This window comes from Antedon mediterranea, chromosome 6, assembly GCF_964355755.1.
Source record: "Antedon mediterranea chromosome 6, ecAntMedi1.1, whole genome shotgun sequence".
NCBI lineage: Eukaryota > Metazoa > Echinodermata > Crinoidea > Comatulida > Antedonidae > Antedon > Antedon mediterranea.
The window spans coordinates 28351424-28365211 of NC_092675.1; the positions used below are offsets into that span (position 1 = coordinate 28351424).

General features: G+C 30.9%; 1 protein-coding gene across 6 annotated transcripts in view; it reads right to left on the bottom strand.

The window, feature by feature from the left end:
• Positions 1–670: 670 nt before the first annotated feature.
• LOC140051754 (rho GTPase-activating protein 24-like) overlaps positions 671–13788 on the bottom strand; it is a 39198-nt gene continuing 26080 nt past the window's right edge. For all 6 annotated transcript variants that reach the window (XM_072097059.1, XM_072097057.1, XM_072097055.1 and 3 more), the window contains 5 exons: positions 9619–9889; positions 8268–8393; positions 4703–4835; positions 3013–4165; positions 671–2667 (listed from right to left, as the gene is read on the bottom strand). In XM_072097059.1, the coding sequence (XP_071953160.1) occupies positions 2581–2667; positions 3013–4165; positions 4703–4835; positions 8268–8393; positions 9619–9862 (1743 nt within the window). In that variant the 5' untranslated portion in view covers positions 9863–9889 and the 3' untranslated portion in view covers positions 671–2580. The remainder of the gene's footprint in view (positions 2668–3012; positions 4166–4702; positions 4836–8267; positions 8394–9618; positions 9890–13788) is intronic.

The window sequence follows — 13788 nt, forward strand, 5'->3', positions numbered from 1 at the left end:
TAAGCCTGTTTTCCTGTCGACGTTATTCGACGCTATCGTCGTTGATCGTAACAGTTCAACGACGATCGTTTGAAAACGATCAAGTTGGAATGATACCGATAGCGAGTACCTTTTCCTGTAAATCGTTAACATTTCAATGTTTACGTAGAAGATTGCCGATTATTGTTTACGATAGCGTCGACTAACGTCGACAGGAAAACAAAGGCTTTAGCGTTCGCTCTCTGGCATGAGTAAACGTATGACGTCATAACACTTCAAAACCAACTTTTATGGAAGTTGGAGAGGACCGAAATGTGGCTAATATTTGTAAAAACGTCTGAGCTATAGCTCAGGGATTTTTATAAACCACCCAACTTTTGCACTAGACTATAGCAAAATAATACAAATCGCGAATATAGATAAATGCGCGCATATTTATTGCGTTATCATTATTCTATGGCATCGCAGTACTAACTAAACTTTTAACGAATGAGAAGGTCGACATTTTCCCTTTCGTAAAAACTCCTGAGCTCAGAAATTTTCAAAATATCACCCAAAAAATGATGTTGTAAGTTTCAATATTATGAATATTCCTTAATATGCGCATGTATTGCGTTAACATCTTTTATTGAAATATAAGACATGGAAACATAATAACGATAACATTGAAATGAGGAATTTACTACAAATATTGAAAAATACATATTTTATTAACAAATTGACACAAAATCATAGGAACACAAAAAGAATATTATATGTATACCGATATGAAGACGACGGTATTAGTTCATTTTGTAGCAATAATTACAAATATGACAATCGTGTTTAAATAATGATTAATAAGAAATTAAATGGTTTATAATATTGAATAAAGTTTTTACACGTAAACTCGCACCTGTGTTGGGCTGGTTTGTTGAAATACGCGATGTACTGGATTCCTACTATTGAAATTCGACAGAGGGAAACTTTGTTAGCTGAGTCACTAATTCCTCGAAAATGTTTGAATTGTTACCAATGGTTGGCATCTAGAAACGTGGGTTCGAGTCCCACCTTAGACTTACTTGAGTAATTATGGTGTCAAAATATTGATAAAAATATCACCACAGAATTTACCCAATGAAGCACAAACATCAATCTATCATTATGTACAATGTATTTCTTCTACAAAACATATTTTCCATACCATCTTCAAGTACTGGCCAGAGTTAGCCAAACATTCCAGCACCTTTGAGACTGTTTTGAAACACTTTCTAAAAGGAAACCCGTCCACTTTTAAATGAACTTTCTTCCATAACTCAACACACTTTGACTTCTTTAACCAAGCACCAATTATTAATATCTTTATATTTGTTATATACCATTGTATAATTAATTAGTAAATATATTTCATGATTATGTTTGAGAAAACTATTATATATCCACAATTATAATATTATACTATTAATTAAAAATTTATGCATTTTCAGGAATGCTGTTAGATTAGAGATTTACATTTAAACATATACAAACTCGACACTCATTATACACGTTTATATACATATTTACATAAACAATTAGTGGAGTGTATTTACGAGGGAAGAGTTATCACATACTATACATGTAAATAAGGCAGATAATTATGAGATTTGTAACTTAGATTAAATATTAATAAACCTGTCTTAAACAAATTATTGATTTGAAACCAAGTTAAGATGATTTAACATCAAGAAAATCATGTTTTGTCAAAAACAATGTGTAACGTTATGTGTATATTGAAAACTAATCATACATGGTTTAATTAGGGAAGAGTGAATTACAATTTCACTCTTCCCTGATTGAATGCATAGTAATCAATCATTACATATTTAGTACAAAATAGCCCATTGTTACTTAGGTCAGTTATACTACACTATAAAAATAGATCAATATTCAATGTATTGACAAAATATAATATTCTACAAAAATTAGGTATTATAAATTTATTATAGAAACATAACAATTAAAAATAATATGATTATAATTTATTTATTTGAATTAATTGCATATTATATATCTAAATCTAATGATTAAAATATATATTTTTTAGATATAGTAATATTCCTTCTCATGCCGTTGCATTGTTTAGTAGATCATACTTGGTAGTACAGACTAAAGAGAAACACCACAGACAAAGAAGCCTTAACCGTGGTTCCCACTAGAACGCAACGTAGTGACGCATCGATGCAAAGTGCTGTATTGCGTAATCATAAGTGGGAACTGACGACGCAACAGTGCTGCAAACATCACAGGTTTGATTTCACGCAGGCGGGGGCAAACATAATTATTGGAAGGGCATTTTCTTACGTTTCGTAGGTTGCGTGTCTAGTAGGAACCAAGCTTTAATAAAATTGTTAGCACCTTCACCACAGCCTACAACTACTTAATATCAAAATGATTTATGTAAGCCTACATATAGTGTATGCTCCTTGGATTCCACCTTTCATCACCACTGTTCAACAGCCTATACCTTGCTCTGAATTGGTTAATAATATTCACATCCTTTCTACTGCCTTTTACTGAAGGTACCTCGGATATTAGACACAACCCTGTTGCTCTTTCAATGACTTATCATGTTGCACATGTTCATTTTGGACCGTATTCTGCATAGAATGTATTCACTCTTTGAAGAAGATGTCGGTTACGTTCATCCGCTGATCTTCTGGCAGATTCCTGTAAACAAAATGATTTTCAAAATAATTTAATAATAATAATTTAATAATTTTCTCAGCCGAAACGTATACAAACATATTTATTAATACAGTATTCAGTTTTAATACAATTTGTCTTGTCATGTTTTCAGCCAAATACATAATATATCTTCTGGACTTGTCTACGATATATCAAACTAGTTTGACAAAAAAAGTGTGATGTGTCCAAATATGGTAGTGATTTGATGTCATTGTGACCATATATGAGCAAATCACATGTGAGCTTATGGTCAGTATTTTATTGACCTTCAAGCAATAATAAATAAGTTAGTATGAAATTATTAAATTTATAAATAATATATCCTACCTCATTCAAATATTTTATCTCCAATGCATCATATTTCATTTGCATTTTTGTCGTTTTCTGCTCATATTCTTCTTTTTGTCTCTTTAATTCCATCTTCAACATCTCTACCTGTTGTTGAAGATGTTCATACGTCAGGGTGTGATCAATCACTGGTGCTACATCCGGAATATTCGCATTTATCTCCTGAGGCGGTTTCGGTGGCCGTTCCGGCACTGGGTGAACGTAATTTGGCGGGATACCATTTGAATGAGGTGTAATAGCATCGTTGTATGAAGAGAACCTTGGTATGTATGCTTCATCATCGATAAGAATTGAGTTGTTACGATTTGGTTTAGCATACTGACCATTAGATTTTGATGATGCAGATATTACCATTTGATCTACACTTGTAATAACCTCTTGGGTAACTGAAAACATTTCATCAACGCTAGGATTTCTCGTTTTGAATTTCTCCCGTTTCACTACAGGTCCATCGTCAATATCTATTAATTTACCTTCAGCGACAGTGTTGTAGCTATCCTCGTTGGCTTTTACCTCTTTTATGAGGTCTAAATGCACGTTTGTGGGCGGGTTCTTTTTTCGTGGAGGCGCTACGGGAATGTTTGTTTGACGGTATGGTTGAATTGGTACCAATTTCTGTAAAGCTGGAGCAGTGTTTACATTAAAATCTATCATATCATTCGGTGGGAACATCTCTTTATGTTTTTCTATAATTAAATGCACAAACTGTTGACTAAGTGATGTAGACTGCATCAACGATGCTGGACTATCTGTGTTTGGCCGAATAATATTTGGTCCGAAAACTGTAGCGATGTTTTGGACAGTCATTTTATTTTTATCTTCATGTAATGATACGTTATGTAGAAAAATACACATGTACCGCAAAAGGTTGTAGTTAGTACGTGGCAAAAGAGCCAGTTGCTTTATAAGTTCTTTTTTGCCCTTTTCGGAATTCTGCAGGAAAAGTTTAATACCGTTCATGATGTCATCATAATGTGCCCACGGTATAACTGGTTCCGGTAACTCACGTAGATACAGTTTTAATAGAGATGCGACTGTATGTATATCAACATGTTGTTTGTCAAAATCTGGCTTATCTCCACAATCAAATGAATCCTGCAGTGTTTTGATCATGCTTGACCGACCTGGCAACCTATTAACAAAAGCAACAACAATAATTAAAATAAATATAAATATGTAACAAAAATTTAGAATTTCATCTTTGATTAAATTAACTTTTTCACACAGGATAAAATATAGCCTCCCCTTGGGGCTTCTGCTACTCATCCTATTTTTGAGACAGCGATTTTGTTTAAATTAACGAAATCTTGTGAAATGTCCTTTTAAGAACATTTCTCAAGATTTAAAAATCACCCGATTCCCAGGGCTGTATCTCCACATACTATATATTTTCTAAGTAACAAAGGAACAGTTGATGTGGTAGCTGCCAGTATCATATAAGGTCAGAGGTTAAAGATTACTACTAGATACATGTGAAACACATGTGATGTATTAGCAAATATTCCTGTGATACTGAAGAAATAGATACAGTATCGAGAATCGTCTGTTTAACTACAGTATAAGGAAATTGAAAACATTTTTGACTCACTGCTATGTTTTTCACAATACTACAGTCTCTCAATACAGTCTCTTAATATACTATAGTATGTAAAAGAATAGTAAAAGCTACCTGAATATGCCTTCTTCAAGGAGTCCATTTTCTACTATGTAATTAACACACTGCTCTACTATTGATGGTATCATCTTGGTAGACGTTGTACTTTCATTGGTTATAATGTCCAGTAGACTTTGGCCAAACACACCTTATTAAAACAATTAAAAATCAAATCATTTTAAACTTTGAATAGATAGGCACGGCAAGAAAATTTCTCAAACGAAAATGAAAATGTTTTAGGGTAGAATTATACATGTCTTAACATGCATAAAATTGCAATATATTTGTATTTAATTTTTAATGATATTCGGAAATTAAATGAGGGTGGCTTATCCAGTAAAGGAACTGATCATTAAGGGCCCTTGATAAAACATATAGGACTAGTACTAGTACATCACAGTCACTGATCATCAACTGGGCCCTCTGGGAGACCAGTCTTTGACTGAAGAGGTCGCCCAGTATAAATATAAATAAATAAAGGATATTCATAACAAAAGCATTAAATCTCTACATTAAAAATTATAATAATTTTAAATTGTTGACGGATACAAAATATAGAAAAAATTTTACTTATCTAGAAATAAATCATTTAAGTTGGATTGTGAAGGAGTTAAATGGCAACAGAAAGTTTTATGTTAACAATATGGATTTTGGTAAAATACATCTAAGCTAACTAAACAATTGTTTTCTTTCTTTTATTTAATTTGTCACACTTTAAATACAAATGTTTGTATTAGTAAGCAGGTATCAGAGAAATAATAAATGTAGTAATCAAATTAATTATAAATAGAGATAAAAAAAAATCTCTAAGAATATCCTCTTCTTTGAAAAGATATAATTGAAAACCATTACAACAGTAGACTTTCTATTTGCCAGGGAAGTCGGCAGTAAAATTATACTAGATTCAGTACGGCATTAAATAAACAAGACATGTGATTTTCATTATTGATTGAAATTTACATTCATGTGACAGAAACCAAAAGTTGTTATACAATATCTAGGGCAAAGGTGAGTGACCTTTGGCATACTTGTATGATTGACTGTCATGATAAGATTTCATAATTAATAAATAATTAATTTAGTGATGATAATTGATATCAATATGGCAGTTATTAAACATGTAAATCCATAACATACTAGAATCATAACATAGTTGCTTAATATTCAGTTAATCTGGGAAGTGTTGAATTTTAAGTGTAACTTTATATAAAAACGATTATCATAATATACTTCCAATTTTTGGCTTTCGTAACTGGAAGTAGCAGGAAACTTTTGATATTAATGTTTAAAGAAACACCTTTTCACCATAGAAACCATGATACGAACAAAGCACATGTATGACAGTGCCAATACAATTGATGATCATTTCTTAAATTATTGACCAGTAAAGTAAGTAAGTACTATTGATCTCTCACTCCGACCATATCTTTATTGTATTTGAATTCACCCCTGATTTGTTCAATGGTAGAAAGGCGCATTCACTCGATCAACAATGTAATTCTAAATAATATATTCTCTGATTTTAAATTTAAACTAAAAATCTGTGAATGTCACTATGATAAAGAATTGCACCTTTAATGATGTTTGATTAATTTCTGAGATTTTCAATTTTATTTTATTGTCTACAAGTTTCATATACTCATTTTAAAGTTTTGTTTGAATTTTTTGTAAATCAAAAGATAATTTGAATTAATTGTTGTAGTTATTGTATACATATAGTAATATCAGACTTTTATTGTATATTACGTCCCTGTCGATTAAACAAAAATATTATATTATTATGTATCAAGTAATAGTTTAACTTGTATGTTACATCTATAAATAAGTAACTTGCCTTTGAAACTAAAATGTAACAGTTTGTAATTTAATATCCTACTTTAATAAGCTTTCTGCTAAGATTAATAAATAAGTGCAAATATACAGTAATCCACAGTGTAACATATCTATCAGGCAAGTGGTTAATTCGCTGAAGACATTATTTTACCTAGCTTTAAATTATAATAAAGCAAGCTCTGTCCACACTATCAAACTATTTTGACAAAAAAATTGTGTTGTGTCCAAATATGGTGGTGATATGACATCATGTCCATATATGGGCACATAACGTTTGATAAGTGTAGACAGAGTTTAAGAAATCAGTAAACAAGTTTTCATTACTTTACTAAGAGCTGATAAACTCATTTTTACTTCAAAATAATAATAAAATAATACTTTGCACTTGAAAGATTGTGTTATACTAATAAGGAAAACATTACTGTGATCAAATTTATTAAATAATGTAATGGAATTTTCAATAATTTAAATTCTTGTTCTTGTTTAGTTAGCCGTTCTCGATTTAGAACATCAGGCCGTCATTGACAGAAGTTTGTTAATTAATTAATTAATTAATTAATTAATATTTTAAAAAGAGAGTCTTCAAAACAGAAAATGTAAATAAAATCGTACATTGAAACAACAAATAAGGTAAATTATACAGACTACTTTTTTTAGGAATCAAATTTGAAGTTAAAACACTTATATACACCTTCGTAAGATCCCTAAATAAACATAAAAATCATAAACAAAAGCATATATAAGTTGACATATGCATTGACTTTTTGTGAGAGAGACCAGTAACTTATGTGTATCTTTAATAATTTATTTTACTCTTTTTATTATTTTTAGGTAATATCATTAGTTAAATCACTCTGGATTTCTTTAGAAATGTGTCGCTGTTTATGAAGCAAAGCTTCAAAATAAATTATTATTAAATTAAACTTTCAACAGGTGAACATTTTGTAAGCTTTTAGTTAGTTTTATGTGGGAGAACAAGAAACTGTTATAAAACAGCTATCCGGTATTCTTCTTTATAGTTTTGTTGCTATTTTTAGAGTTTTATAGTGTAAAATGGTGTATTTCCCTTTTCAATCAACACAGACTGTTATCTATCTTCTACCTGTCATTATTGTTTAAGAATAGACAGGTATATCAATGAAAAGTATTTACACTTCAAATCAAATTAATTTCAAATTTATTAATTTTGATACTTATAGTTATTAGAATGCATGCAGTATACAGTTTAAGAATTGTTTTTATTTAATTTAAATTCTTATTTTTTTTACCTGTCATCATTGTTTAAAAATAGACAGGTATTACAATGAATCTTATTTTACATTTCAAATCAAATTAATTTCAAATTAATTTATTTTGATACTGAGTCAATAAGAATTGTTGTCATTTAAATTCTTATTTTTTAGACTTCTTATGGTTTAAATGATTTCCTTCATTTACATTTTGTCTTTTCTTGCAATGCTTATTTATTTTTCAGTAATTTTGATTTTAATATAAATATATTTCTTTTTCCTGGTGGAACTAGCCTTGGTTTGTTCAAATTCTGGGAAATTTTAATAAATTGAATAATTTGTTTGCAAAACTATGTACTAAATTTTCAAATGAAAGTCAAATTTAATTTAATTTCAAGTGAACAACTGCTTTCCCATATGGTAAGTGATTTAATGCTCCTGTTTGCTACTGAATGGCTTTTCAAAACACAAATTATTAGTAATTGGCACACAATAATAGGCCTATGTAAAACAATTACCTCGGCCAACTTTTGCATACATAACTCTCTGTATCTCCTGGATCCATTTGTCCATATCAATCTGTGTAGACGCCAATAGTAAGAAAGTGTCATGATTACCCGCTAACCTTCCGGTGTGTCCCTCACCTACGAAGGAAAAAACAGCATTATTTCATAAAAAATCATGAACTAAATTTATTTCAGAAAAGATAAAAAATGACTTTATACTCGACATGAAAATAGGTAATAGAATATTAGGTTAAGTGCAAACTTCCATTTTTTTTAAATGTTTTATTTAATTAATAGGGGTGGGGAGGGGCAGGTGGTGCACAGCCAAATGCCCACCTCCAACAATACCTCCTTGAATCCACCTATGACTATTATTACCATTTTATCTATGATATTTTTTTTAAATTTATTGGGTTTTACAAGACGTGATATATGGAAAAAGTTTATTGCACATGCACTACTTGAATCAGATTAAAATTTCTTTAAATTGCTTCACTTTATCATATTATTCTCATTTACTCCTATCAATGGCAATATAAAAATATCTTATAATTGTATCTTAATTCCCATTCAAAATAAAATTTGATAACAATTATCACTAATGGCTAGGCTGTGCCGTCAAAACTAATACACTTAATATTTACATCTAATTCATTTTGCTATTATTGACTATAATTGCAATTAATTATCTCAATTAAGAAACTATGTACATATTTCTTATCTCCACCACACAATTTATGAAGGAGTGAATCTACAAAATTTAAGTGTGGGCTTAATTTATTTGTAGACGTTGATTGGCAGACCCTGTTTTTTGTTTGCTTTTACAAACTTAAACATCCGTCGTCGTAGCAATTCCAGCTTTGCCATGTATACTACCAGACAGCATGGATCCCAAAGGACTTATACAACTGTCATACATGCCGATTAGCGGAAACATATGACTATACTTTTATAGAAGTATTGTTTGCATAGTTATACACAATAGGGTAAAATAAAATCACCAATGTAGAAACCATTATAAAATACAATAATTAATCTATTTTGATATTTAAAATAATCCCCGTGTTTTTTTTGATTTCTCAAATTTTAAATTTGTTTTGAAAATGTAACAATTTGGTTGCATAATGTCAAGTTGTTTGTTTCCACTTTATCATTGTTTTATACAGTAGAACCCATCCTTTAGAATACCATATTAAGAGGATACATTCCAATAAAAACGAAAAATGAATGTTTTAATGATACAACCAATCCTCTATTGAAAGGAGGCTTTATTGCATCCTAAAAGTGTCTTCTTAGTAGGGGCTATACTCTAGTTCACAAAATTTCAATTAAGATGTTGTATAAGCTGATTTTCATTATGTACCGTTTGAAATCTCGAACAGAAACTTGTTGGGATCATCTGGATTATGCGCATGTTTAAAGACCTTGTTTCCTTTCAGTGGAATGGCTCCAAGATGCCGTTGATCATCCTCTCGTTGATAGTAGTACAGGTGATCATTTACGAGGATAAAGAATCGTCTTTGCCATGTTTTGATCACGCCTCCTTGTTTCTTAAGCCAGCCCTGGTGGATGATGCTTGAATGGTTGAATGGGCGACTTTCAGTCATGTTGTGTCTCTGTACTGCAAATGAAAGCTGTAAGACAAAAATAGTGAATTATGTATAAACATATAAAGGTTCACAGTATTTCTACTTAAAACTGTTTGCACTCCTTTCAAATTTTCTCGATTAACAGTTCTAAATCAGCCTTTTCCAGTTTACGGTTTATAGTAAACAAGACTCCTTGTAGAGTTTTTTCGGTTTTTCCAACGAGATTCACCATCACGTTTGCTGCTGGTCTCTACTTGGAAATGTGTACAGTACTTTCAATCGCAAGCTACAGGCTTGTTTTTCAATGTTTTCTTTTTTTTTACTTCTACAGGTTCTGCTATAGATACGATTCAATGTCAAACAGACCAAACGTCTGCTCTCATCCTCACTATCTGGAATGAAGTCTGCCAAACTTTCAACAAGCTCCTAATAGAAAAAAGGGGTTTCATTTGCAAGCTACAGAAAACCTCTTGAAACTTCTAAAGAAATAACTCATAATAAATAAAATCTTAAATATGGGGTTGATACTAAATCCCGCCTTCATCATCACTGTCTGGAATAAATGGAAGTCTGCAAAACTTTTAACAAGTTCCTAAAGTAACTCTACTTTGAAAAGGGCATTCAAGAAAATAGGGTTTATTCACAAGCTACAAACATCTTGTAACTGCTAAAAGAAATAACTAATAACAAACAAAAGCTTTAAATATGAGGTTGATACTAAATCCTGCCCTCATCATCACTGTCTGGAATAGGGTCTGCAAAACTTTCAACAAGTTCCTAATAGTAACCATGAACTGAAAATCAGACAACCTAGAAAACAAAGAGTCGTAGGCGTTTGATTCATAAAGTTCCCTTGCTAGCATCATGGACATTTTCCACCAGACAAGCTTTCAACACACTAGCATTAGCAACACACTGGCAACAATTACAATGCAAAATGCATACAATACTGTTTAACTATAATCAACTGAATTGAATCACACTTTCACATTTCCGCACAGTTTCATGAATTCAATCATTTTGTATTGTTAACAATATTACTATAATTATAACTTTCAATCAAATTAACTGCAGAATTTCCGTATGTAAAAAATACATAGTACTATGGTTTAGAATTTCCGCACATAATAAACAATCAAATTAAACGCATGTTTCCGCACTTCAAACTCTCCGCATTGCCTAGAGAACTTTTAAAAGTCTAATAACCACAAATGTGATGGAAAATCTGAAACAAATCTTAAGTTGTTCATAATTCACATCCTCTATTAATTTAGCTTATTATCAGGTGTCAAACAGATAAAGACTTGAAAACAATTCAATAAAATAAGTCATCAATTTGATTAGTTGCAGCAAATGATTTGAGGTGAATGCCCACCTATTTGTATTGGATGTTGTAGGATAAATCTACACAGCCTTCTGGTACTGTGTAATTAGTTTGAATAGATTAAAACACACTGGTGCTAGTAAGCAACTGGTTCTATTAAAGAGTGTAATTGTAATATTATTGCCTACCTTCCAAAAAATCAAATAACAAATTATTTTTGTACTTGTATCAGAAGAGAAAAACAATTTTGTTTAAATATGGATACAAATAATACTGATAATTTGTAAAAAAAAAAAAATTAAATATTCAAAAAATATTTAATTTCTTTCATCCATCTCTCTATGACAAATTCAAATGTACTATTAAGGTATAGTGTATCAAGGTATGAAAAATTGAAATTTATATATTAAATATTAGATATCTAATTGAATAAGTCATCAAAACAGTTATCTTGGAAACTCCTTTTAAAGTTGAATGTCCAGCAAACTTGAGACCATTTTAGATTAATTTGCTTCTAGCGGATTTCAAACTATATAGCACAGTAGTTTCAAATTAAAATTTCTTTTGGATTCAATTAAAAACAAAATAAGTCATCAAATTCATCTGAATTGTCATCATATTATATGCTTTATTTCCAAATTTCCGCTAATTATAATGATCAAAATCAAAAATTTATAAATCACAGATGAGGATAACTCAATTTAAAAAAAAAATGAGATAAAGTCATTAATAATCATTTTATTAAAGGTGAATGGCCATCTATTTTCAACTAAAATTCACCTACAGGGAGAAACAATCTACCAAAATCACGAGTCAAAACCAGCTATTATCTTCTCTTACCTGTACACGCCTTAGAGCTGTGAAAACTCAATTTATTTTTGACGCAATTTTCTTGACCAATGCGTTAATATTAATTTTCTTTTTTCCATGATTGACAGAGCTTAGGGACTCAAATCTCATGAGAGGCAAGAGCTTATAAAGTAATTGAGTAATCAAGACCTCAAAGTCATACACCGACAATTAAACATTTCCTTGGCTTGAAAATGACTGAGCGAGTTCCTTTAGCTTCTAACAATGGCATCGAGTGAAGCATAAAGGATACTTCAATTAGCAACGCATAAATTCCTACAACAGGTAAAGGTGTGTGCCTGTATTGATTGTAAACAAAGGCACAATGTGTAAATTAATATCAGATTACATTTACTAATTAATGATTGAAGTTGCTAATCCACTACACATTTTGAGAGTTGATCAAGTACCTGGAACACTGTGGTACTTTGTTTTATCCTAATAATAAATAAGAATATCTTTTAAACTGAAAGAGAAACAGTATAGTGGCACTGTAGGCTGGTGCCAAATATTTGTGCCTTCCAGAGTTAGGTTTGGGTTCAAATCTGAATTGTTCCTGTAAACTCACTGAAGAACTGCATGAAATTTTAAATAAGATGCCTTACATTATATTCCTATAGCACATTTTTGTTAAATGTGTTTGTAAAGGGAATTGAACCTACACCTTTTATTAAATGCACATAGCATCTCTATCAACCATGTTGATTAACATGTTTGATGATATCTAAAACTGCATTTTATTTACATGCACATAAATATACACACACATAAAAAATGTGAAAAATAAATTACAAACTGGACATACTGTACCATTACCAATAACGACATTTTTCAGATGTCCTAAATAATTTTAAAGGAAATGTAGCTCACCACAACCACTTTGTAACGTTCCACGTGATCATGTGATTGATTAGGTATGCAATGACCAGAATAAGGCAATTATAAGAGAGAGATACAAACACTGATAGTTAACGTGGCCTAGAAATTAACGTGGCCATAATCAGGCAGCCTGGTGTCAACAGCTTGGACTAAGGGTCAGTCAAGAGGCAAAACAAAACAAAAATCTTGTAATTAAATCAATATACTTAAACATCAAAACAACTAATTTGACAGGTTTTTCCAAAGTATCATCAATTTCACATCCATTTTTGGTCAAAACCTCAGTAGCCTAATTAATCCTGACAAATATCCGAAAACAGGGTATACTTATTGTTGATTACACGATGACAGAAATGTGGAAATATTGACAGATAATAAACTCTGCACTTTTGACTTATTATTTTACATAAAGTTTTAAATATGCCTGCATATTTATCAACACACTATTTTATGTGACTTATTGTTGGCCACTTTTTTCATCAAAGGGTTAAACAAGACAGCGGTTATAGGACGAATTATATGAAATTATCGAACAACACACTAAAAATGAAAACAAAAATAACACCAAACTTTAAATTTAGTTTTGAGAGCTACACCCGACAGAAAATGTCAGTGTTGAAAATAATAATGTCTCTATGGGTTGAACTTGAGACAAAAAAATGTCATGCACATGAAACCAGTCAACCACTCCCAATGGAAAACACAAGTACTTTCAATCTGTATCAAATGCATACAAATCCATGTGACAATTCCAAGAAAAAATAGCATTTTCATTTTTGCAAAGAGTACAATAGCCTATATTAGGCCTGGGAAAGAAAATGACATAATCTTTTTTTGCAAGATCATAATGGAAAAAATCTTGAAGCGATGAACAAAAGGCCCGGAGTTACAA